At 36.5% G+C, this 26573-nt stretch overlaps 2 protein-coding genes across 2 annotated transcripts; both read left to right on the forward strand.

Annotated features, from left to right (window-relative positions):
* Positions 1-2087: 2087 nt before the first annotated feature.
* Positions 2088-12417, forward strand: LOC100893049 (receptor-type tyrosine-protein phosphatase U). The gene is made up of 11 exons (XM_030988224.1): positions 2088-2097; positions 2719-2871; positions 3573-3823; positions 4508-4583; positions 5504-5607; positions 6506-6716; positions 7455-7554; positions 7993-8236; positions 8897-8936; positions 10948-11056; positions 11614-12417. Exons 1-11 carry the CDS (start codon positions 2088-2090, stop codon positions 11894-11896), a joined length of 1581 nt encoding a protein of 526 aa, XP_030844084.1. The 3' UTR covers positions 11897-12417.
* Positions 12418-20088: 7671 nt separating this feature from the next.
* On the forward strand, positions 20089-26302 carry LOC105436569. The gene is made up of 5 exons (XM_030988234.1): positions 20089-20322; positions 20755-20886; positions 21588-21743; positions 25007-25144; positions 25937-26302. Exons 1-5 carry the CDS (start codon positions 20287-20289, stop codon positions 26300-26302), a joined length of 828 nt encoding a protein of 275 aa, XP_030844094.1. The 5' UTR covers positions 20089-20286.
* The last annotated feature ends 271 nt before the right edge of the window (positions 26303-26573 follow it).

The following is a 26573-nucleotide window of genomic DNA, read 5'->3' on the forward strand; positions in this document are numbered from 1 at the left end:
TCAATTAATTATTGGGAACCTAAATTAGACCGAATGAAATGTTTATTAATTCCTTTCTGTACACTTATCAGCTCCTGGAATACCGGTTATAACAGAGCTTACCCAATATCAGGTAAACAGTGGCACTCCTGGCCTAACAGTATCATGGCAACCTCCTTCCACTCCTCCATGCCAGCCTACACATTATGAAATCAAGTACTATGTTCTTCAAGGCGATATGTGTGAGGATACCCCAAGTGATCGTATAATGACTTCAGCAGGGACCGTCAATGGTTCAACTTTTACCTTCAACGTCCTGGAGTTGCGTCCCAACTCTGAGTACATGGTGTTTGTGAGAGGCGAAACCAGTAGCGGTTATGGTGATTCGGATTCCCAATCAGCTACTGCAGGATATTCACGTTAGTATTGTGTGTTGATGTACGTAGGGGAGGGTGACGGTGTGTGTGTGTGTGTGTGTGTGTGGGCGGTGAGGGTGTGTGTTTATGATGTGAGCATGAGGGTGTGTGTGGGTGCGCGCGTGTCCCTCTGAATCAGCTGCAGGAGAAAACAGAGAGCTGACAATACGCCTAGACCAATTTACAGCTCATAATCTACTTTATACAACGCCCCCCCCCCCCCCCACTCGGAGAACGGATGGACCCCATGCGTGTTACCAAAATGTCCGGTAAAGGGGTACTTTTCGTGCGACAAAGTCCGGCCCGAGAATTGTAAACAAAAAAGGGGTGTATTAACTTTTCACCCGGAGATTTCTTTAAAAAGGGGATGTTTTTTCTTTTTCTCTCTCATCTCTTTGGACTCCTGAGAAATTATTTCGAATTTAGGGGGGTACATTGAGCATTTTTCATGATTTAGGGGGGTCTCCAAGGCAGAAAAAGCCCGCGAAAAGCCCGCGAAAGGGGGGTCCGGAAATGTTGGCAGTCCTCAGATAGGGGGTGCTTTCAAAAAGAGGGAACAAGCATATGCGTACCCTAAATAACACTGAGTGGGGGGGGGGGATAAGACGCTAGACTTAAGTCAGTTATTTATTTGACTAATTTGAATACAAGGGGAACCATTATTCTAACTGGTAGTTGAACGAATATACTTTGAATAAGACCTTGCAAAATATCATTGGAGAATATGTAATATGAAATGAGCTGGCCTGGAAGTTCAGTCTAGAAAAGGTATACTGCAGGGGGTTAGAGGATGTTTACGAAGACAAAATGTAGATTAGCTGATAGTAAGGAAATGTAGATGGAGTACAAAATTGAAGAATAAGAAAAATGAATGAGAATGAGTTTTTCTCCTCTATTTTACAGATCCTACTGGTCCTCCAACTAATATTCAGTCCACTTCCATCAAGAAACGCAGTATTGTTTTCACTTGGGAGAAACCAGAATGTGGTTATCGTAATGGACCAATCTCAAGCTACGAAGTTATGCTCTCCAATTCTACAGGTAACCTAAAGATGAAATAGGGTATGAATACCTGGTCGTGTGCTAAATAAGGTGGGATCCCAGAGATTACTTGTTTGAAAGTAAAGTTTAAAATTAAAAAATCTATCTAAAAGGGTATCTTCCCTTGGCATCATCCTTGGTAGTGCTTCTACAATTCATTAAATACATATAAATCGTACTCATTTCGTGTGTTAGAATGATAAAGGATAATTTCATCTATAAAATGTCATGGTATAACCTTGACAGCATGGATCTCCTATCTGAATTGCTTTCTGTTGCTGAATGAAAATATGTTCTAGTGTCATATTTCTTTGCAAAAACTGACCTGCTTTTTTTTTCTCTGGTAGATGAAATTGATAGATTCGACGAATAACACTGGATAACACCGAATAGATAAATATTTTTGTTTATTCTAAGCGCCAACCAATGTAGTTTTTTTGCAATTATTTTTGGAAATAATAATAATAATAATCATACTATTTTTTATTTAATGCACAGGAGGTATTGTCTAACTCAGTATAATAATTCAACATGAGCGGATAGGTCATTTTGCGGACTTATCTTTTGCAATTTTAAACCCTGAAGTAATTATGCCCGCCGTTTTTGTGTGGATACTTTTAGGATATTCTGAAGGCAGAATCTCGATTAATGATGAATTATGGTCAGTACTTAAGTGTTGCTGTAAGCTAGAGGGTGTATTTGTCAGTGATGTGTGGATAAAAATAGTTAGAAAAAATTTGACTTAGGTTCAAACATTGATCAAGTGATCACGACCGGCAAAGGCAAATAAGATGTAGTATTCAATATGGTCTTGCATCATGATCATTCTTTTAATTTAGTCCATTAATCATACATGTAGACAAATCTGCGCAACAAATTTTAAATTAATGGTGTCCATTGTTCCATTCCGCGGCCTCATTTCGAAATTTCCTTAAACAAACAATTAGTCTAGCTTTGTTTCCGATATGCTAGCTTAATACTCCCAAGTAAAATTTACGCATGATGTTTTGTAATGGTTTTGTAGTCTAATGAATAAGTCTCCGGACTGTAGACCACAAGGTATGGGGTTCAAATCACAATACGGGACTAATGTACTTTAGCAAGACGTTGCATTTGCACTCTCCACTCAATTGTAAATGAATACCTGATATGCTTACGCGCTAGCTACTTTGGCGGCTCGGCTATAAGCAGGGTAATAATGTCTTAAGGCCATGAGCGTCAAAAGAGCACTTTATGAGAAGCCATTTTTATTGATGTTATTATTCCTGTTGTTCATTTCCAGGAAACGTGGTTTATCATAGTAATGTGTCGGGACCTGAGCACGAGATATTTGGCCTCATCCCCTATTCAAATTACAGCATTAGGATCAGGGCTTGGAATTATGAACTAGCAGGGGAGTATGGTCCTGCGATTTGGGCACAGACAGATGAAGCAAGTAGGTCACAAAATGCATGTCTTTTAGTTCCATTTTGATAACGATGAAGAAGACAAAACAGCGTTAAGGACGAAAATTATATCTTTTCAAATACAGCTGTTCGTTATCAATGTTAACCGTGTATCTATAGAACCAGAAATATAACTCTGATAATAATTATGTTGTACTCAAAGTTGTGAAATTTAGACTTGTTCATCTACAGGAACTAATATTATGAGAAGATGTACTGGTACAATTCCTTAATTTGTTTTGTTGTTACATTATTCATTCTTTTTTCATCCACTCCTTAAACGAAAATAAAAAGAGCATAGAGAAGTTTCCCTTTTTAATAAATGGATCCCTAATTAAGTATTCATTACCAGTCATAAAATAAGACGTAATGGAGTTATCGTGAATTTTAGATTTCTTGCACCCAAGACCCTTATTGACAGCTGTCCATAGTGGGTTATTGATTCTGAGTGTGCGTGTTGCCAAGTGCGAGTACAATAATAATCATCTAAATTGTTAACATTGCTTGTTGAAATCTATCTTCCGCCATCATTGCCAGTCAATAGGTTCACTATGAGGATCTTTTAATTCAGACTAACCGACAGAAAACGAAACATGATATTATTTTATACTACTTCCAATGTGTGATAGACCATTCAGTTATTTCGACCATAATTATCCTACGACTTGTCTCCATCATGTGTATATTACAGGCCCAGATCAACCAATCGGAGTAAATCTGCCATCTTCCGACCAGGAGAGCATCACAGTAGAATGGATGTCACCGAACCCTCCTCTGGGCAGGATAATAGGTTACTACATTCTCTACTGTGAGACGGATGATAATAGTTCCACGCCCAGAAACGTCAGCATCTCGTGTCGGGACGGGCGTTGCTCTGACATTAACTACAGGTTTTCCACAATTATTCTCCATCTCCAGCCGGACATGAATTATTCCGTTCAGGCAAGCGTGATCCCTTAAGTCGTTTTCTAAAGGGATTCTGTATATTGATAATAGGATATAAAATACCTTTTCTTAATATTGTGATAACGGACCTATGGTTTAAAATAGTATCCATCCGTACAGAGAGTTTCTGTCGGCAATATCTTCAGATATGGCTTCCTCAATCCTGCGTTTTGCAAAGAGAACTTAAAGATATAAGACTCTACGATGTGTTTGTTGTATGATAGCTCATATAGAACTTAAAGTCTCACTCTCGTGCGCGGCCCTCTATATAACAAACAATGCATAATCTGTGACCATGGGTCCCCCGTGATCCTCTTTTTCTTAAGTTAATTGAGAGCTGAGTTGATGAGATAACCACCTGTCCAGTGACCTTGTATGCAGGGGGGGGGGGTCTAATCCTTCCTGTAAACTAGTACAGATGGGCTTTAAGGGATGACATTCAAAGGATGACGAGGGACAAAACAAGGAGAAGCACTCTGTGGGTTTCCTGATTTTTCTAATGTAAACAAAATATATATGTATGGTGAGGAGTTTTTTTTTTACACCATCTTGGTATCTATATTCTTTCTGATGAAATAGAAAACAATGTCAGGAGGTTCATAACTTTGTTCTTCTCTATATTAGTACTTTCCCGCTCTTCATCTCCCTTTTATATCACAAAGTTTTTCTTTCACTATACAGGTCATGGCGGAGACCATTCGGGGTGTTGGTGACCCAAGCCCGGACCCACCTGTTGTCAGGATTACATCGGAAGGAAGTACGATATTTATCTTCTCATTTCTATAATGTCACATGTAGATCAAAATAATTATTGTAGAAATATACTCATCCCCATTCAGAAAGGAAAAGAAAGAAAAAAACGTTCAGACACAGGGAAATATAGGCTATAAAAACATCACATGTTCATAAAACACAATCGCAGAGACTTTCAAGAAATCAACTCAAGGGCAATTTCAATGCCGTATATCGTTTTGGCTATGTAGAATTCATCTTTAGATTATGTAAGAACGCCATTGAAGTGTTCGGAAGGATATTCGGTTGAGTATATGTTCAGGAATATTAGGCTTATTGCACAAAAAATATCACTTTAGACAACAGTTTTAGTTGACTAAGGGAGGGAATAATTACACAGATGACACAGATGTAGACATAAATTTGGAGAACCGTATTGAAAATCCTTCAGCCAGATCTTATCTTAATAACTAATAATAATATGGTTATTTATATAGCGCCGGTATCCGTCAGGTTTTGACACTCATGGCGCTTTACACATACTACCCTGGTCGTAGCCGAGCTACCAAAGTAACTAGCGCGCAAGCCTATCAGGTACCCATTTACACCTGGGTGGAGAGTGGTGGCAAATGTAGATCAATGTCTTGACAAAGGACATTAGTGCTGCGGCGGGACTTGAACCCCGTACCTTGTGATTTGCATTCGGGTGACTTATCCACAACACCTCTACAATTTAACCTTCAATTTAAATAAAACGAATCTACAGTAGATGTTAAAACACTTAAATTCTCTGCACAAATACAACGCAAACCAATGCATAGAGAAAAAAAAGTAGTTAACTGTATGATCGTTTTGTTTTAGGTTCGAAATCTAAATGATACAATCGTACACAAATATTGACTTGTATTGCACTTGTTTGTATTGATCTTATTTCCTGCTTTACAGTTCCTAGTGAGCCTCAGGCGTTGACTGTTTCCAGCAGATCAAAATCTTTACTGATCACCTGGAAGGAGCCGAGGTACCCCCGTGGAAAAATCATCTCCCATACGGTAACTTCAATACTTAATTTCAAGGAAAGTTCTCGTAATGCTTTAAGTGTTCTTTTATATACAATGTAATTTTCTTAATAATATCTATAATGTTCTTTCGGTAACTGTGTTAATTTATTATGGGCGTTCCCAACTCAAGCTATGCTTTCCGGGTTTTCGCCTCCTTTCGTATCTGAATTATTTACTGTATAAATAATTGTTACATATATCATGTATATATACATTGTGTTTTATATTGTGCTGTTGAGAAGGAAATAAATGTTAATAAATACAATACAATACAAAAGTGTATCCGAACTGTAATCCTTTTTCTAACCTTCTCTTTGGAGTTCTCTTCTATATCAGGTAATATTTTGTTCTAAGTTGAGGTTTCCAGTATCTTCGGTTAGACTAGGTGACTAGGTTTCATCTGAGTACTTGAATAGGACTGATATTTTGATATACAAATATAGTTAATCCATTTTATGAAAAAGAAACGCATTTTTAAAATAAATTTATTTCTGAATCATTTCGGAATCACTAAATCATAATTTATGCTGAAGTATAGGTACAGTTGTGGAGTTTGTTCAACCAAGATTTGTTTCGATGAGTCAAATAAGCTTCACAGTGCAGGTTAGCAGTTTGATATTCAAGTCTCATTAATAAAGAATCGTTTGAACGCCCCTCCCCCCCAAAAAAAAAAAAAAAATGTATGCAGATGCATTTTACCGATCTTTTAAAAATGAACGGACAAAGACTTTTTCAGTTGTTTCCGGGTCAAATTGCAAATATCCACAAGGTGACCTTAATACACATCAGTAGACGATGGTATTATCCACAATTGCGTTATCTCTTTCTCTCTCTCTCTCTCTCTCTCTCTAACCTTTCTCTCTCTCTCTCTTTCTCTCTCTCTCTCTAGCTGGCCTACAAAGTAAAAGGAAAGCCATACGACAGATCATTCCAGCCAGGAGATTCATTTACGATTGAAAAGGTAGCGGGAGCCTCTTTGAGCTTTGAACTTGATGATCTGGAGCCAGCTACACTCTATGAGGTCTACGTGGTAGCGTCCACTAGCAAAGGGGAGGGAGAGTCTAGTCAGCATGTTGAAGAATTTACGGAACCTCCTGCAGGTATTGGAAGAAATATGTATAAATTTGGAAATTGTTAAAAAAGAACCCCCCCCCCCCAAAAAAAAAAAAAAAAAAGGGGGGGGGGGAGAAGAATAAATAAATACATATTTGATGAAATAAATAAGTGAATAAAATAAAGATAATTTAATAGGGGTTATAATATTGTGAGAGGGTAGTGTCAAATTTGCAGTAAAGACTACATACGATTACAAATTAACATGATAATAAGTAACAAGGTGAATATGATTCTCCATCCATCTTGACAATAAAGATGACGACAATAGGACAAACCCGTTAAACTAAAATTGTTTTGCATGCATGTTAACATTAGTTTTATTGGTGTTCAACGCTGACTAAAGGCCCCCATGTTTAACCATTGACACCTCCTATAGCTTTATAAAAAAACACTGCTTACACTATTCATTATAAATCAAGATGACAGGGTTCGAATTACATCAGGGACAATAAGCCCAGGTCCCACGTGGTAAATATGAGGACTTTAGTGCAACCGTCCTCTACTTTTCTTTTCGAATAAGAAACAAGAGAATACCATCACCATCCAGCTTTTATTTCTACCAGACTACAGGTTTATAACCGACGTGTACAGCAGCGGAAAACTGATACTTAGAATTAATTACTAGTCTCTGAGGATATTTCTAATTTCAATATTGGATAAAGATAATTGCTCAATGAGGTTTAAGTTTGATGTTGACATCTCTTTTTTGTAATGTGCCATAGCTGACGAGCTTCCAAAGCCCAACCCACCAGTGATAGTATCTTCCCCTGACGGTTCGACTACCATTCAGTTTAGTGATGTGCTTGAATCTCCATATATAACGTAAGTATTCTTGCTAGCCGTGTCTGGCGTTCGCCAGCTACATATTCCAAACGATGTTTGTCGACCTTAAATTATATAAATCTTTGTATCTTGTTTATGTGTATATATATATAGACCAGAGCTTATAAACAGTAATATAAAACCTCTCATAACTTTATTAATGAACAAGCTTTTGTTATATTAATTCTTGAAAGCATTAATTTATTAATCGTGAAGGCTACTTTACTTCAAGAAGTAATATGATTTTTTAAAGAAAGTCTGCTAGTCATGTAATGATGTATACAAGCTGTGGCATCAACATTATTTACACAAGGACTGACAAGGGCCTACATAAATTTAGGTTTTCCTCGTCCTTGCTTTGGAATAAAATGATGATTATTAAAATTAAGGATAGTGATAGAGGGTATAATCATGACAAATATCTCTTTAAACTCTCAGGCACATACTTGTTGCTGTTGAAGAGAGACGTCCGTTAGCAAGGCGCCGACGTCAACAGGCAGCGTATGGATCCTATGCCGAGAATCCCTCCTCATACATAGCAGCTAACATCAGCAAAGATGATCTTCCGATAGAGCTAACTATAGGGGATAACGAGACTTATGGACATTACCACAATGCACCCCTCAAAGACAAAGCGATATATGATATTCGAATAGGTGTTGAGAGCAATGTTGGAGGAAAGGTATACGGTGGATATGTATGTCCAAAGGGACTGACGGTCTGCCTACACGATGTAAGAGCCTACGGTTTCGTGGCATAATTATATTGTGGAAGTAATATTTAGGTGCAAATATCGGTTATAAGGGACAATAATGAGTGGCTTAAGAATAAGTGTTTTCGTCGGGTGTTTCTGATATTGTTATCATTGTCTAATATAGCTCCTTTTAGATACAAGCCCTATCAGAAAAACGCAACGTGTGGTATTATTTAGAGGACAGTTCCGTGGGGGAAAAATACAATAACACATTATGGATCAAAGAATTCAAGTGTTATGGGTTAGCCTTTTAGAGAATTTCAGTATTTTGTAATGATTCGTGCTACACAACTTGATGGACCATTACAGATAGGCCTATACCATTTTTAAAAACTTAACCGCCGTTATGAACTCCGAAGAAAGTGGTCTAACTACTTCAGTACTTGGTACCTGTTATTACCCAAAGTCACTTGGAAGTGCAGGATATGGCCATTGTATGTATATCGCAGAGGCATTAACACATGTTATGCGCTTCCCTAGTATAGAAAAGGTTCGACTAAACTTCATTAAAACTGCTACTGGATAAATACATCAACATTTCATTTCAGTAAAAATGTTTTTCATATTCCTTGTTTACCTTTTATTTAGAAATCCACTCTGTTCGGAGATCCGTCTGAAGTACAAACAGGTAGGATGGCCTATTTTACGAGAGTCTTGCACTTGAAATCGCTTTTGCGTTTGAATGGAAATTGTCCCGATTGTCCTACGTTTAAAGAGACATGGCACATTCCCATTGCTTGTACTTGTAACTTCTTTTTAGATCAAACCAACCTCTTCAATATGTTCAATATCAATGCGGCTTAACTTACTACGAATATGTAAGCAATCATTGTTAATTAGTACCAAAACAAATGGTTCTCTACGATCGGGAATCAAAGTGGTAAATGCAGTCAAAATTTATTGAGCAGATTTCTCGAAGTTAATCACTTTTGTCCAAGATTCCTGATTTTGCATCAATTTTGCATGCAAGGTCTGACTAAGTTATGAATATCAATACTTATATACCTATACTAGGTTTTAAATGCGAAAGTTTCTTTTTTGCTCATCGCGTATGTTCCTTCAGACCCCCCAATTTCGCGCCCCAATATAAGATATAGTTTTTTCAGTTTCTCTCAAGGGTTCTCAAGGGGTTTAAAGTACACTTGTTTGCGAATTACCTCTTACAAGTACTAATATTTGCTAGGTTTTTTTTTATCATTCAACACTTTGACTTTCTTCCCAGACCCCTCTGCCCTCTGATTCAGTGTCGTACACCTCTACTCCCCACTCATTGCACTTTGTGTGTGGGGGAACCCTCTCATTCATTGTAAACAAAAAATGTGTCCATATCTTCCCTCTCATCACTGATCTTCACTGGCTCCGCGTTAATAATCGTATCATAATATAACACCTTAACTCTCACTTACAAGTGTATCACTAATCAGACCGCATCATACCGAGGTGATCTACTCCATTCGCACACATCCATGTATAATACATCATCAGCCAGTAGTGCAACACTCACCGTCCCTCGAACCAGTAAACAGATAGATGATAGGTTTTTTCCCGTTATCATTGCCCCCTAAACCCCGAACTTACCACCTGTACTAAAAAATTGCCCTACTCTCACAGCTTTCAAGAGGTGTCTGGAATTACATCTGTTCTTATTCGTTTTAATATTCCTCTCTGTTTGTAATTAATGTAAGCTTCGTACGGTAATGTTCTCTCTTTTTGTTTGTTAGTCAGTATTTCTTTTTTTATGCGCTTTGTATCTAATGAAAAGGTGCTTTATAAAATGTAATCTTATAATATGTTAATATATACATGAGAATGAAGATGTCGCAATGCTGGATTCTAGACCACATTCTTAATGACCTTTGTTTACGCGTTCATCAGTCAGAACGCGACTCATTACTGCCATGGTTTTGACAATATGGTGTCACTGTAAGATTTTGAACATGAACGGCAGATACTTTTTCCAAGTACATTGAGAGTTACCATTGCTGAACATCGAAATTGCAATTCCTGTTTGAGGTATGCTCACAATAATGGACAAATGTATTGAATTATCGAAATCGTTGCATATTTCGAATCTAAAAACAAAGGTTTTGGTTTCGGAAAAATTGGATGTCCGCGTTAGTAGAACTATATCAACATTTACATGTATATATAGAGCATAATTTTGGTTAAGATTGTGGTTTTAGTGCTCCTTGATAATCGATATTATTACTAAATTTTTATTACTATTATATTACTATTATTATTATCATTATTTTTATCATTTAATTTGATAATTTGTTCGTCTTGACCTCACTTTTCCATTCATTGAACAATAATCGTACACCCACACACACGAATGAATGTCTAGCTGTGATAGTGAGCTAACTACTGGGACTAGTCTTTTCGCATGCCATTACAATCAAGTATGATCATAATTATGCTGCTAGTACATGTGTACCTGATTTACTTATCATTTATATATATCAACTCTGATACTACCTCGGCATTTCTAATCTAGTATCTGATTTAGTAGGTATTTATCTATTAACTCTGATGCTATCTTCGTGACTTTTAACTCCTGTCATTTCTTTTCACTACCATCCTTGTTCCCGCACCATCCTCTTCACCTACTGTCTCTTCTCCATCAACATCAAACTCAGCTGGAGTTCCTTCAGGTTCCATAGCAACTGTCGTAGGAAGCGCTGTTGGTGCTATTTTTGTGATTGTTATCGTTATAATTCTCATCATCATCTTTTACAAGCGAAGAAGGTTAGAGAGATACCTTTTTCTTAACCTGTTCCTCGCATCAGTCCATCCGCATCGTACTGCTCCATACAAGATGCTAAAACCGTATGGTCATAAAACAACAAGATGAATTATGATTGTATTTTTGAGTGGATCTGTATAGAAATTTAATTTCTTTAAAAAAAAAGAAGATTTTCAATGTAAATATTATAAAGCATAACGCTTTCTTAATACCATAGCAACCAGTTTGAAGGACGTATGTAAATAATAAGTCTTTTAAAGGTACCATACCGATTCCCACATGCCAATTGTCATGTTTACATGTTTATGTATACCTATTTATTGGGACAGTTTATGAGTTTAATTGAGGTTCTTGTCTTTGAATTATTGTTAAAGAACGAACTGTAAATATGATGGTTTTTTTTTAATATTTTTAAAATAAAATCTCTGTAAATCATGCATGCAATTCAGCCATTGGCTGCGATATGTTGATGAATAAATACCATACTATACATAATTAGTGTTTTGATTATGTATTTCCTTAATGCGATTTATATCTTTGTTTTCATATTAACTTACAGCGATAAATCAGCCACTACTAAGTCTAAAGGAAAAGAGTCCAATTCGTCTCCGCATTATCAGAACCCTGTATTTGATCCGTCAAAGACAGACGTTCATACCTATCAAGACCTGCACACTGACAGCCACACCTACCAAGGTATTAATACCGATGCGCAGAGCTACCAGAATTATGCTGACCCTCATACCTACCAAGATCTCAAGAAACCTGATCAAGAAGCTATATACGAAGATGTAACTGACGCCATGAACGGAGACTATGTCAACGTGCTGAAGAAGAATTGATACACGAGATGAATAAAGTCCATCAAAATGAAATGAAAAAAAGTTTTATAGTTTTAAGGAGAAATATATTACAAATATATGTGTATGTCTCTATAATTTCGTGAAGATGAAACCATGCTTTATCACTTATCGTGAAATATCAAATTTAATCTTAATAACTGAAAGAAAAACTGTGCTGATGGACTGTGGCGTCTCCTCTTAAGTATCCAAATGGAATACCATGACGAAAAGCTGTCAAAAAGTATCATGGCTTCGTTTTCATTCACCATCTCTACTCGCCTTACTCCCAAATCTGTTAATATCGGGGATCAGTTGAAATACAACGTTTTTAAATAATAATGATTCGCACAGGTCTGACGAATTTGGGTAAGAATAGTTGCACACCTTGGGTACCACACTACATGAAAGTAAAGGTATGAGATTAGTTTCTTTAAAGCCTATCTGTACTAGTTTGACCAGGAGGGATTAGACCTCCCTGTATGGTCACAGACCGATGATTATCTCATGAAATCAGCTCTCAATTAACATATGAAAAAGGGTACCGTGGTCACCACTTAGGCATTCTATTGATTACTTGTGTTAATGCCTGTCGTTGCTGGTGGAAAGCATTATTACAGCATCGATGAACAATAATGAATAAATTATCAATTATTATTATTAAAGTTGTTATTATCAACATTAATATTATTATCATTATTATAATTATCATAAACATTATTATTATTATTATCATTATCATTATTACTATGAATTTTATTATTACTACTTCCACTTCTACTACTTCTACGAAGCAGTGGAATTCAAGTTGATTAATAGTTCAATGATAATGTATTAGGATGTTAACGTTGAAATATGAAATATAAGATGTGAATATAAATATAGACTAGGCCTATGCACAATAAAGTACACGTGAAATGTGGTGCTAAGCATTATTTCCACATTTGTGGAAATTATAAATAAATTATCAGTTATTATTAATATCATTACTACTACTACTACTACTACTACTACTACTAATACTACTACTACTACTACTACTACTACGACTGCTACCTGTACGTCTACTAAACAGTGGAATTCAAGTTAATTAATAGTTCAAAGATAATGTGTTATGTTGGGATGTGAACGATGAAATATGAAAATAAAAGTTGTAAATATAGACCAAGATTATGCACCATGAAAATAACGTGAAAGCATTATGTTATATGAGGGTGGATGTTTAGCGAATCATTATATAGTAGAATTAAAAGTTATTTAACAGAGTAAGATAATGCAATCCAAGTCAACATGCATATATTACCATATGAGCAGGAGATTTTTAGGCACATATCAAATATGAATACTGATAAATGAAAGTATACAACGCACAATATGTAAACATCAAAGAAGTAAAAACAATAAAGAATACAAAAGCAAATCAAGTTATTTTGTTTCAGCTCGTCATTTGGCACTTTGAACGGTTCTCAACAAAATTAATCCCTCTGATTATTAAAGCAGTTTGGAATTTGGCAGACTGTTAGCACAGCCAGTCAGATACAAGCCAGATTACTTTGCCATAACAATTATTACATTTAAAAAGGCATTAATCAGGAGAAGATAATTACAACAAAAAAATCACCTAAATTACCCCATTATGCAAAAAAAAAGATTTATCATGCTTTTGGGTGGATCCCAACCATCGTTCTCATTGTAACTATTTAATAATTACTCGATTAATTATTTATTAAGACTTATGAAGACATATTTAATACCATTTTATTTAAAACGGTGAAATAATTTTTGATATGAAATAACTAGACACGAAATCCAGCAAATCATAATTACAGTTTTATGGATTATTTCCAAACATATGAAGATGAAATTCCAGGTGCATGGTGCAAAAGAATTTCACGACGATGCCCCAGACGATATCTAAAGTGTCGTATCCGAACACCTACCCACTGGACATTAATTCAATTCAATTCAATTCATTTATTTATCCCTTGTCAACTGTTCATTTTTACAATGATGGTACGTTTTAACATATTCACATATTGATATACATATACATGTAAATCAATTTGCACAATACAATACATCAAACAAATAAACATGCAGTTGAAAGGGAAGGAGGGCCGACAAAAAAAAGCAGAGCTTGTAGGGTGTAGCCCCCCCCCCCCTGTAAAAGTAATTATTATGAATTATTATTATGAATTATTATTACTACATCCACCCCCGGATAACCACCCCAGTCAACTAACCCCATATGGCAAACACCCTCTAGGACGACTACCCCCAGGACAACTACCCCAGACACCTAGTAAAGGTTACAGCTTGAAGTGTATGTCGCCCTCAATTTGCATGTTTGAAGACAGAATGGAGTGACTGAGACTGAGAGAGGGAAGTAACATGCCTATTACACGCAGTGTTTACGGACAATGCCTCACTGACTATCTTACATATGTAGTTCTACTATTATACAAATACTGATGAAAGAAACACAATTCAAGTTTTCCGCGTACAACAGAAATTCCAATTTATGTATTCTTTTATCAATCAAACACATTTGGGGGGGGGGGGGGGGGGGGATCTTTGCAGAAGTATATTATAATCAATGTATGCTTTGTTCGAAAAATGTAAGTGAAGTGAATCAAATACACTATTCATTTACTCCTCGTCTCATATGTTCACACACACGCACACACACATACACAACCATCAACGTACACACACACCCACATACATACACAACCACCCACCTACACAATACACACCAACCCACACACGCTCCCGCACCCACGGCCCACATAATATACCGGCCCATATATGCCCACACATCATGTGGCCCTATTACATATCAAAATATACGACCGCTATTAAAGACGACAGTTTTATAAAGGCATTAAAAGGAATAGACGGCAACTAAGTAACAAATGGAATCATTTCGTGCGTTCCTTCTACAAGCTGAATTATTATAAGGAGAACAAATATTTTCAATATAAACATCCAGTTTTTGTAAGGTTCCGCCTTGATATCCGGAATCGAAGAGGTATTTTCCCCTTTGGATGAGGCAAATCTTCTAGCTGCAAAGTGGGGATCAGACACAATCTATCGCAGCACGCTATTGGCTGTTCCATAAATAGCTGGCTCGATATATGACGTAGTTTGAATCGCATTTGAGGGATTACCAGGTCGCTATATGCTTCAAAAGATATCCGTGACCCCGATAGACGGATTTCCAACGCAAGGAAATCAGAACATATCTGAATTTTAATTGTGAGAAAAGGAGGAAACTTTGTCTTCTCGAGTCTTGGCAAGGGCTGTTGTCAAAGACTGAAGTAGTTTGCAGAAAGTTTTCCTTCTATCTAGGACGACCAGCTGAGGTATAGAACTGACTTAAATTTGGTATTTTGTCTTCACTAGGAGAGAAATACGAAAAAATCACCAGTAGTTCAAAACTAAGCTCGGCCGAAACTTCCTTCTTGTTGGATAATTTAATATGGGGAAACCCATTTTATATCCATGATATATTAAATTTAAAGCTAAATTGTGTGAACAAGGAAACACAACTCCTGAGTATGACCTGGACTATTTTATGTTGCCTCGCTGATGTTTTCTAGATTGATTATTTCAATCAGTCCTTTCTGTCCATCTGTGGATGCGGTTGGCTCAACTATTATGTCTTCAGTTTTTACAAGGTCCTGATCTTCACTTGACCAGCTTGATTAATGGAAGCACGATGCTGACCTAATAGTGCTTCTTCGTATCATGATTGGAGTTTTTGTACGTAAAAGAAGAGAGGCCTATATAATACGGTTCTCATTTAGGATTCCACAAATAGCCAAACTTAGAACCGTAAGTTTCACCTAAAACACTGTCAATCACCAAACAAAATTAACAACGGCAGAACTTGTACCTTATCCAAGCGAACCAAACAGTTGTAAAGAGACTGGTATTGAAGAGCTACATGTACAAAGGTGCGCTTGGATTGTTTAAAATGTCAATTTTTGAGGCTGCAACCAGTTAATTTCAAGGCCTTTCTGGCCTGGATTTAGTATTGAACTAGCCTTTAAACAAGGCCACATGTCTGATAGACGCCGAGCGACCGCTGATTGGGGTGGAAAATAGCCAGAGTCACGAGGCCTTGTCAAAAGGCTAGTATCGAACACACTCCATTACAGAGAATTCCTTAAGGATTTGGAATGGTGTATCTATAGAGCACACGGCTCGACTAATCACTGATAAACATATTATACCTGTTTAATAGTGTGTTCACCTAAGTATTATGGCGTCTTTACTAAGATGGAGAAAATCATTTTCTGGACTCATGCTTGGATTGTTCTACATAGCTGCTACAAGTAATGGTAAGTAAATAAATACACATTATCTTTACGAAGCGATGTGCCTTATAAATAACATCCATTCATTCAAAAAATATACTTGAATAAGAGAAATAAAATAAGCTACACACACAAAACAAAAACATAACAAATTTCTCTTTTTAAAGTCAATGTAAGTCCATACATATTACAGTATATGTATCCGAATATTTGTTGCGAAACGTTACTTTATACTAGCCTAGGTGAGACAAAAAGAAAGAAATAATTAATAAAAGAAAGAAAGAAACTTTTGAATGTTAAAAGCTCAAAACTTATAGCTCGAACCAATGTGATGTTTGCATACCAAATTTAAGGATGTGAAAGTCATTAAGAGTCACGTTTGTGACATTTCTTTTGAAAAGAAATATCAGAATTTCTGATTACATTTTAACTGTTTGACAATTCGAGGACATAAAATCGGTGTCAGTAATTAATTGAGATCACATCAGTATACCGTTGTGAAATTGTACAAGTCCGAAGCGTCTCTTATAACACAGGGTAATGCAGACGAATGTCGCTTCTCTCAATGAGCCATTTTCGTTATGTTTTCAAATATATCTCTTTGTATTCCCTCGATAGATAATAATAATAATAATAATAATAATAATAATAATAATAATAATAACGGATATTTATATAGCGGACATATCCACCAAGCCACGTGCTCAAGGCGCTCTAACTATTATTCATGCACCTCAATAATTGTATGACAGTATGCAAAATTGCATGCATTACGCGTTGTTAGGTAGGGTTTATATATGGCTTGATTCTTTTTTAAACATAAAGAAGCACATATCCAACACATGCAAATCTGCCTTCTACAGTTTTTATTTGATACAATGTCCGTCACATTTGTCGATATTAAGACCGGAAAACACTGAAAGCCTTGTCCATGCATTCAATAGCAGTAGGCTTGATTATTGTAATGGATTATGGTTTGGCTTGCCATATTTACAAATAATCAGGTTACAGCGCGTTCAGAATGCATGTACAATACTTTTATCCGATTCCACGAAATGTTCCACTATTACACATCTTTTTGATAGAAAGGTTACATTGGTTGCCAATGAGGCATAGTATTGCGTGTGAGATACATTTGCTTGTTAACATAACGTTGAACGGTGAAAGCCCCAATTTACTTGGGTATTTGTCCGCAGAAAGTTTGTAATAATAATGATAATAATAATAATATGTCTTGTTTACCCAGGGTAGCCTCATCAGTATTCATACTGTTCTCCCTGAGGGCCCTGCAATCATATTATTACCCCGGTCATCGGATTCAGGCTTACCCGCACACAATGTGTTCACATTCTCCACTCCCTAGGGAGCATTCCAGCCAATGCATCATTTTTACAAGCGCACACTTGCTAATCTAAGCACATTAGCTTTCGCATCCTACCGGGTACCCATTTAACACCTGGGTGGATAGGCTGTCTTACAGAGAGGAAATCTTATAGGAATATTTTGATTGCATTAGTCATTCGATGAAGGGTTGTGAGTGTTGAAAGGAATATTTCTTTTAATCAAGTACCCAGCAAGATTGATGTAGATTTTATTCCATGTATGTCATGGTTTAGAGCAGATTTAATTTCATACTGTTGTTCATGTACATCCGCAGGTAACGTTCATGCAATGATTAACCTTTATTATAAGCTATAGCAAAGAAGGGAATTTTATATTATTGTTTCTCCAATCACTGCCATGTTTTTGAGAAATAGAACATTTGTTTGTAGTCTGCTTGCCATCTCCAAACTTTCTTTATTCATTAGCAATAAATTACATTACAAGCGATGAAACACAGGTGGAAATGGGGAAGGTACTTCCTATTGAAAACACAGTTTCATGTATAAAGTATAATGACATTAATTAAATGCTATTTGGCCTTATGTCAATCTAGGATTGTTTTGAAAATGTTCACCCTCCTCTTTATAAACGGTAATTTATGTGTAAGTGTAAAATGGGAAAGTCTCAGTAATTTCAGAAGATTTATTGTCCGTCTGACAAATTAAGAGAACCCCTGGTCGAAGCATTTTTGATCAATAATTGTTCTTGTTTTATGGGAGGGGGGGGGGGGGGTTGGATGGATGTCTTTAATACCCATGAACTAAACTCTTATACATCCATTACGGGTTAAAGCATTTTCTGTGAGCAATCTAATGCAAGATTCATACTAGCTACTATGTAACTTTCCATTTAGCTTTATAGGTCCCATGACAAATGCTGTTAAAGATGACTCCCCTCATTCAGGACTGGAAACCTAAATTCTGGTCAATGTTGTTCGCTGAGATGTTCATGTTAACTAATCTATTATTGACTATTTTCTTTCTTTCTAGGATACATCGTAGACCTGACATTAGTGACCAATCACCCCCTCCTGGATCCTCCCAACACACGTGATCAATATATCGGCGCCTACCTAGGACAGAAAGATGCAAGCATCAGAGACAGTATCAGGTTTAACCGAATTATCCGGACCACTGATACTCATGTTCTCCCAAAATATAGCAACACAGTAGACGAAGGTCAAGATATAAGAAAGCTTAACTTCAAACAGTCTAATCAAACCAGGGCATTAGGAGCATTCAATGCAACTCTTGAATATGATGGAATCGCACGTCTGGCTTCAACTGTTGTCTTGATGCACAATGGTGAGTTCAAAATATTTGTAAAATCGAAAGTCTTTAATACCTTGGTCACACCGCCAAACCGACCAGTTTGGGGCCTCTGGAGCTAATATAACTTGTTTACTGGGTCTGTAGTCAGTCTCCTATCGGTCTCGTTGGTGTGACTGAAGATTAAAGCTCGTACAATGCTTCAGTTTCTTGGAATATATAACAGCATGCACAGTCAACTGGGAGCCACCATTTTTCTGGAAATAGTGACACTTAGGGACCAGATTATTGACCTCTGGCCGTTGCCTAATAATTTAATTTAGGAGATTTATACAACTTACTCCGGTCTAAAGGAAAACACATTCTAAAAAACTGAAAAATAATATCAAAATTATCTTATAGCTTTTAATTAGGGTAATAGCGATTTCATGTATAAACACTGTCCTATTTCGTGAATTTGTAATGAAACAATTCCACTTAACACTGTGCGAGAACACTGAAGAAGAAAATAATCAACGGATAGAAAACATTTAGAATCACTAAAAAGCATTTTCAAAATTGCAGTTCTTGATCATTTTTCCCTCATTCCCTGACCTGATGTAATATAATAATGATATGGTCTTCCCTGTCTTCGGGTAGCCTCGTCACTTTTAATATGGTCCATCACGAGGGCCTTCAATATTTCTCCCCCACTTCAGCCGGGCGACCCTAATACGGCCCCCGAGCATCGGAGGATTTATTCCCACCGGGTACCCATTTATTTTATAGTGGGGGGAGAAGCTAATGTAGAGAAATGTATTGCCAAAGGAAAGTATTGTCGTGACGCGTATTTGACCGCACCATGTACTTCAGCGACTTTACTACTAGACCACGACACCTTCAATACAATGATTGTATTAAAAAGTCATCAAAATATGTACATATAAGCCTATTTATACATCCAAATGGATACCCCGTTTTTACTTTTACATTATTTTGATGATTTCTATACTTCCAGTACTAAACATCAAGCGTTCAAGTGCTAATCGGAAAACGGAACCCCATTCATATGCTTAAAACCTTATACAGATCATACAGTCGATAAACGACTTTAGAAGTAGCCTCTACAATAAATCACTTTATTTTAGAGAAACTTCCCCTAAAGCTGCTTCTACAATTCATTTTTTTCCTCTGGTATATTACTCCCATTATGCTCCCATTTACTTTACAGCTACAGTTTTGCCTGAACGGTCAGCTTTTACTGTCCATGCCGGGGAAACTGTTACAATCGCAGTCGTCACCAACATGACGGAAGATTCCCTTCGGTGGCGGTTTAATGGTGATAAGTTATCTGACAATAATGGAAAGCAGAGTCTAACTTTGGGGAACGTGCAACTAAACCAAACTGGTGTATACAAGTGTTTTGCTGGAAAACGATGGGATGCAGAAAATGCAATATTCCTTCTTCATGTCATCAGTAAGTTGATAGCTTACCTATCCGTACATGCATCTTACATGTTCTCTTATTTCGAAGCAACTTTCATTGCAACAAAAGTAATTATGATTCTACATTATTGATGTCAGCGAAACATCAGTGAAATTAATCCGAAAGGTCCTAAAAATGTATTTATGTTTGGTGGATTTCAGCATATTTTCACGGCTGTTTCCATACTAACATGGCATTTTTTGGCTATAGATTCTTTTTCCCTTTAAAAAAAAAGGCAATAATTTTAGCATATTGAAAATTTGATATTGACAATTGTTATATATGTGTTAGGGGGTTTACAGATAGAAAGTTAGAATGCAGGCATGTCGATGCATATTGGCATATCGGTTATCTATTTCTGATATTGCTTAGATGCTGGATTCTTATCCACTTTGAAATAATAATACTGTTTACTTCAACCAGGATGCCAAGCTTATCGTTGGGGATCTGAATGTGAACATACCTGTACTGAGTGTCTCAATGGAGGCAAGTGCGATGCAGACTCAGGAGAGTGTGTATGTCCTCCTGGTTTCAACGGAACAACATGTGAACACGGTAGGTTTTTACACTTGTATGGGTCCTCTGCACGTCGAGACACTGGCAAAGACATACTTGTTGAACAATTTGGGGGCGAGGGGGGGGGGGGGAACAGATAGACACAACAAAACAAAGAGTCACATACTTACAAACACACACACCCTCCCACACGCACACACACGCGTGCACACACGAACACACTCATAAAGAGTATAAGTTCCATGGATGACCTTTTTTCAAAGTGGATGAATTTACCCCCCCCCCCACACACACACCCTGACTACCCATATGTCTCGACACCAAGCTTCCGAAGCGAAATGTCGAGTTATATCATATTTTAGTTTACACATTTTATTTGCACACATGCCAAACTATTTTCTTGTCATGCATTCAGCTCAAAATTTGTTTGATGTGAATGAAAACAATGATTTCATGTAAAATACCTGCTTGAAATAAGGTTCAATCTGTAATACTCTTCTAACGCATAGTGATGAACATAACAACATCATCTTTAATTAATCAGATTCAATCGATGAAACCCTTGGTTAAGAAAACAGCATTGTTTCATCAGTAAGTTCGTACATTTTGATCGTTTAATACTCAAAACTCTTTTCAATAAAGCTATCACTCGAATCAGAATCGAATCAACTCAATGTCGATAGAATAATACTAGAAACTCTATGTTGAGAGCATTTGTATTCTTATCTCTTTATCCTCAGTCCTGGGCAGCAACCGCTTTGGGCAGGATGGCAGCTTTTCTTGTGATTCCTCAGGAGATGATCACAGTCCAGGATGTCGGGGTAAACTCTTCTGCCTACCAGACCCCTTTGGATGCACCTGTGCAGCAGGATTCATGGGAATCAATTGTACAACAGGTACTTATAATCATGTAAATCAAATTATAGAATCATTCCTGAGCAAATATGTATATTATAAGAGAGCTCAAAAATACATAATCTTAAAGAAGAATGTGATATAACATACGTGTGTAAATATGGATTACTCATAAATGTACATGTACATGTATACTACAAAAGTTCTTCACATGTCTCTTCCGGCAAATAATTGTGTCTTTCATGAGAGGGGTTTTTACACTACAACGCTTAAAATATTAGATATTCTCTGGCGTAAGTGAAGGTAACGAGAAAAGATATTAAAGAAACAAAATCAACCCTGACGCAGCTTTCATTTTTAGTGCCGGCAAAAATAAAATACGAAAGATATGAGTGAAGAAGAAGGTATATCTATATTTGCAGTATTGAATGGGTTAAACCATACGATTTTCAAGACTGAAAGAGAGGCTGGCCTATGTGCGACCTTGCAACTCGTGTGATGAGAAGAAGTATTTGTCTACATAGAAATGCTTTTCAAATGACAATTAGTGTTCTTATCATGACATTTCAGCACGGTTCAATTTGTTCCACTTTTAATTTTTGGAAACCTGAACTTAAAATAAGCACAGGTATATCCTAAACAATGTAATCGATAGTAATGTTATGTGTGTATCAAGGAACATGGTAACATATGACCATGAACTATATACCTCTTTGAGGTTGACAGAGATTCCATAATGGGATATACTCTGCCATTCGAAACATGAGATTTGTTATCTTTTAACAAGCGGTGCTTGGGTTGAAAGTGAAAGTGTTTTAGTTTTTATTATTCCGTCATCGTGAAACTGAAAACAAATATTTATATTCTTTTCCAAGGGATATTAATTCATTTATCCGTGTTTTGAAAAGCGAGAAGATAATGACGTTTTATCGTATAGTCAAAATGTTTGTACATGCCTTCTATGAATGAGGATGAGCCGGAAAGCCATGGACTCTTTTCCGTATCAAGATTTTGAAGTAGCCATTACATACATACATACATACATATTGGTATTTATTTAGCTCCTTTACATGAACATGCTCAAGGCGCCTTACATTTTAAAATACAAACATAAAAGTTATATACTCTCGAAGTGCATTACACTCTAAAAAATGACAATGACAAAGAAAACAAATGAGTTTTTAAATGTCTCTTAAATGATGCGACTGAGGTGCAAGAACGAATGCTTAAAGGGAGACTATTGCAAATAGTGGGACCAGAAAAAATTATATTTTGTTGACCCTTCTTCGAATTGATGCGGGGGATTTGCAGAAGAAGGGGGTCTGACCTTGAACGTAATGGATATCTTGATTGCTGGATGGGACAAAACAGACTAGAAATATAGGATGGGATAAGGTTATATATGGATTTATAAACAAATAGTGAAACTTTATACATTCTTCTCTTATGAACAGGTAACCAGTGTAGTTGTTTTAACAAGGGAGACACATGATCATATTTTCTTGCATTTGAAATAATACGGGCTGCACGATTCTGGATTCGTTGAAGCACATAGTCTTTTAAAATCGCTCGAAAGAAGGAACGAAAACTGAATTGACAATATTCCACATTATAAAGGATAACGCTTCCTCATCCAACTTTCTGGCAAGGAGTCACACAAATCTGTCCAACATAAACATTTTCCTAGCCAAATTCTGTAAGGGCAGAATGTTGCATTACTAAGGCAACATACATGTACAAAAGTTCTTTGCTTTAAAACCCATGTACTATAAACTTTATTGATTCTATTTAAATCCTTCGAAGCGGCCCCATTTCAATTAAACGAATATTTTTTTAAAGCCTATTCTACAATAACATGTAGAAACTTGCATATCACAAATATCTAGGTACTTTATTCGAAACTGTACCGAATTTAAGAGAGTATTCAAAAATGATTGAAATCGATCTTTCTATAATTATCACTATATCGAACTATCAAAGACGTTCAAATGCACTTGTGGGTGGGAGCGGACGAGAAAAAAAAATAACCCGAACCAGCTGATACAAATCTACCAAGCATTCAAAACGCACCCTAAATGGTGCGGTATGGTATGTAATCCCGTAGGATTTTTGTGCCAATGTTGATTTTTTGTTGTTGCTGTTTTGGCTTCAAAAGGGTCCCAATTGGTAAAAAATGATGGGGTGCAAATTTTCAGACCCCTCCTTCATTTCCTGGGGGGGGGGGGGGGGTCCTAGACCCGGAGCCAGGGGGGGGGGGTCAACCTAGCTGGGAAGGAAACCAATTTTCATGTGCACAGATGTAAAGATCGCATAGCTCCACATAACAAATTGACCGTCTAGAATGTCAAAAGTGTCCCTTTTGACGACAAAATAGTATTATGTAATTAATATTTTAAAGAAACCTTGAACCACCATGAATTTGGTGTCATATGAAAGATAGTTAAATTATCTACATTTTGATACCAATTTTAAAGAATTTGGGATTAATTAACAGCGCAAATTTAAGTAAAAAACATGATTTTTAAAAAAAAAAAAATCGAAAAATTGAATTTTATCAAAAAACATTATTTTCCATATATCAAAATTGGAGAATTGCATTTTGTCATAACTTTCCAGGAATTTTTGTATGTACAACGACAGTATCCTGTGCGAGGGAGAGTTTTATGTATTGTTTCAATAAAAAGTCATAGCAATCCAAAGTTATCGATTTGATTTCCACAAAAACAACATTTTTGCCCACATGTGTAATAAATGTATGCATATACGTGCATTAGTGTATTAAGGACTTGTTTGGTGTGTTTACATCGAGTTTTAAAGATAACTTTTGAACTAAAATCTCCAATCACCATGTATTTGGTGTCAAAAGATGGATAATTAAAATACCTTCATTCTGATATCAATTTTAATGAGTGATGCAGTGTGTGAAATATAAATTTCGAGCCAAAAAGGTGTTTTATTGTAGATATTTCTCTGATTTTTGCCAGTATATCGGTACATTAACTGGACAAAAGTGATTAGACATTTAGTAATGCATAAAGTTCAAAGGATTTAGAGCACTGAGTGCAATTGATAAGTTCTTCTTCTGTACGCTGGGACCCTTTTGAAGCCAAAACAGCAACAAAAAAAAAATCAACTTTGGCACAAAAATGCTACGGGAGCTGTTTCAGTGACATACCGTACCACACTATAAATACCTCATTGACCCAGTTATTTAGGTATTGATGTTTAAATAGCACATTCGGCCTACCTCATAATGATGTTCCTTATGTTCTATTACTTATCAATTCCCATGATTTTGTTAAAGAATGTAACCCAGGAACGTATGGAGCTCATTGTTTGCAAGAGTGTCACTGCTCTCCACGTAACTTCTGTACCAAGGATACAGGAGAATGCATTGATGGGACTGCGTGTCAAGAAGGCTGGATTGGTGTCAACTGTCAAGGTGATTTATATTTTCCCGAATAGTCAGTTTTCATAGTAATTTTTTTTAAATTTTGAACACTTATTGTTTTTTCCCATAGTGGTGAATTTGAACCCTGCCGTGTGTATGCAAGATGTGTTGACTGGATGATAGGACGAGTGTATTTGTATAAAATACCTAACAGTTTCCTTCTTTATTATCGTTTTACTTTTTGTTTACAGTTCGAAGTTCCCCAATTCACGACGTTGACGGTGATACACGCAAGCTCACATGGGATCATAGATTAACATAAGAATACAGGCGTGTTAAGATATGAAGCAGAAAATATCAACGCCTTGCTGTTTGTTTTATATAAAGTGTAAATGAATCTTGTTTGCGAGAAACAAATGTTATTAATAATAATAATAATACAATTTAAAAAAAATATTAGTTCTACTGCTACTACGACTTCTACTTCCCCTACTAATATTACTGATGGTAAAACTAATAGTAAAACTAATAGGCATTTGTACTTTCGCCATCTATAACAATCAGAGGCGCAGTTATATCAAACATTCGAAATTTTCCAATCTCATGTAAGGCATGTCAAGATATTCCTATAATATATGCTCCAGTCTACAAACTTAACGTCACGTCAGTTTCCACAGATGTCCCCAGAAACCTTTTAAACTTGGAATATTACACATCTTATAACATCACCATCATATTTTTTAATACAAAGTCCTAACGTTTTGAGTGCCTCGTAGAATTTTTTCTTAATCCAACTTTCTTCCAATTCTTTTTATACCCAAAACACATCTACTTGATTTGTAGATTACAAGTTCCGTTTACATGTATATTTCATATTCAAACTTATTTCCAGAACCCGCAAGTGTAGGAGTCCTAAAGTTGTCACCTTCAACCACACAAATTGAAGTCAGCTGGGAACCATCATCTAATCCACGCTCCGCTGACTACTATATCATACGCTACAGTCTCTATCAGAAGCTTGCCTGCCAATCACCAGAAACCACCCCAACAGAGTTTAAAGTGAACACCACCTATACACAACTCAATAATCATAATCTAGTGGGGTTGGAGCCTTACTCGCGATACCAGATCACAGTTACAGCTGTAAATGGTGCCGGGCAGAGAGAACCCACGATGGGCTATTCAGAGACCAGGCCAGGACGTGAGTAATGAATTTATAAGCAAAATATCCTTTCCCCATAACAGTTTTAAGAAATGTACAAGGTGATGTATTATGTTATCCGTGTTGTCATTAAGCATATTGGATATAATATAAGGGAACAAAGTTGTTATTGGTCCAAAGCTCGTCACGAGATGGAGGTATGTAAACAATTATGCTAATACTAGCGTTGGCATATCTATGAGGAGGGAAGGGCACTTGCTCCGGGTGGCACTTGAAGGGACCGCAAAACACGCAAAAGAGAAAGAGAAAGGGTATAAA

The sequence above is a fragment of the Strongylocentrotus purpuratus genome, unplaced genomic scaffold (assembly GCF_000002235.5).
Source record: "Strongylocentrotus purpuratus isolate Spur 01 unplaced genomic scaffold, Spur_5.0 spur5_contig_840, whole genome shotgun sequence".
Classification (NCBI taxonomy): domain Eukaryota; kingdom Metazoa; phylum Echinodermata; class Echinoidea; order Camarodonta; family Strongylocentrotidae; genus Strongylocentrotus; species Strongylocentrotus purpuratus.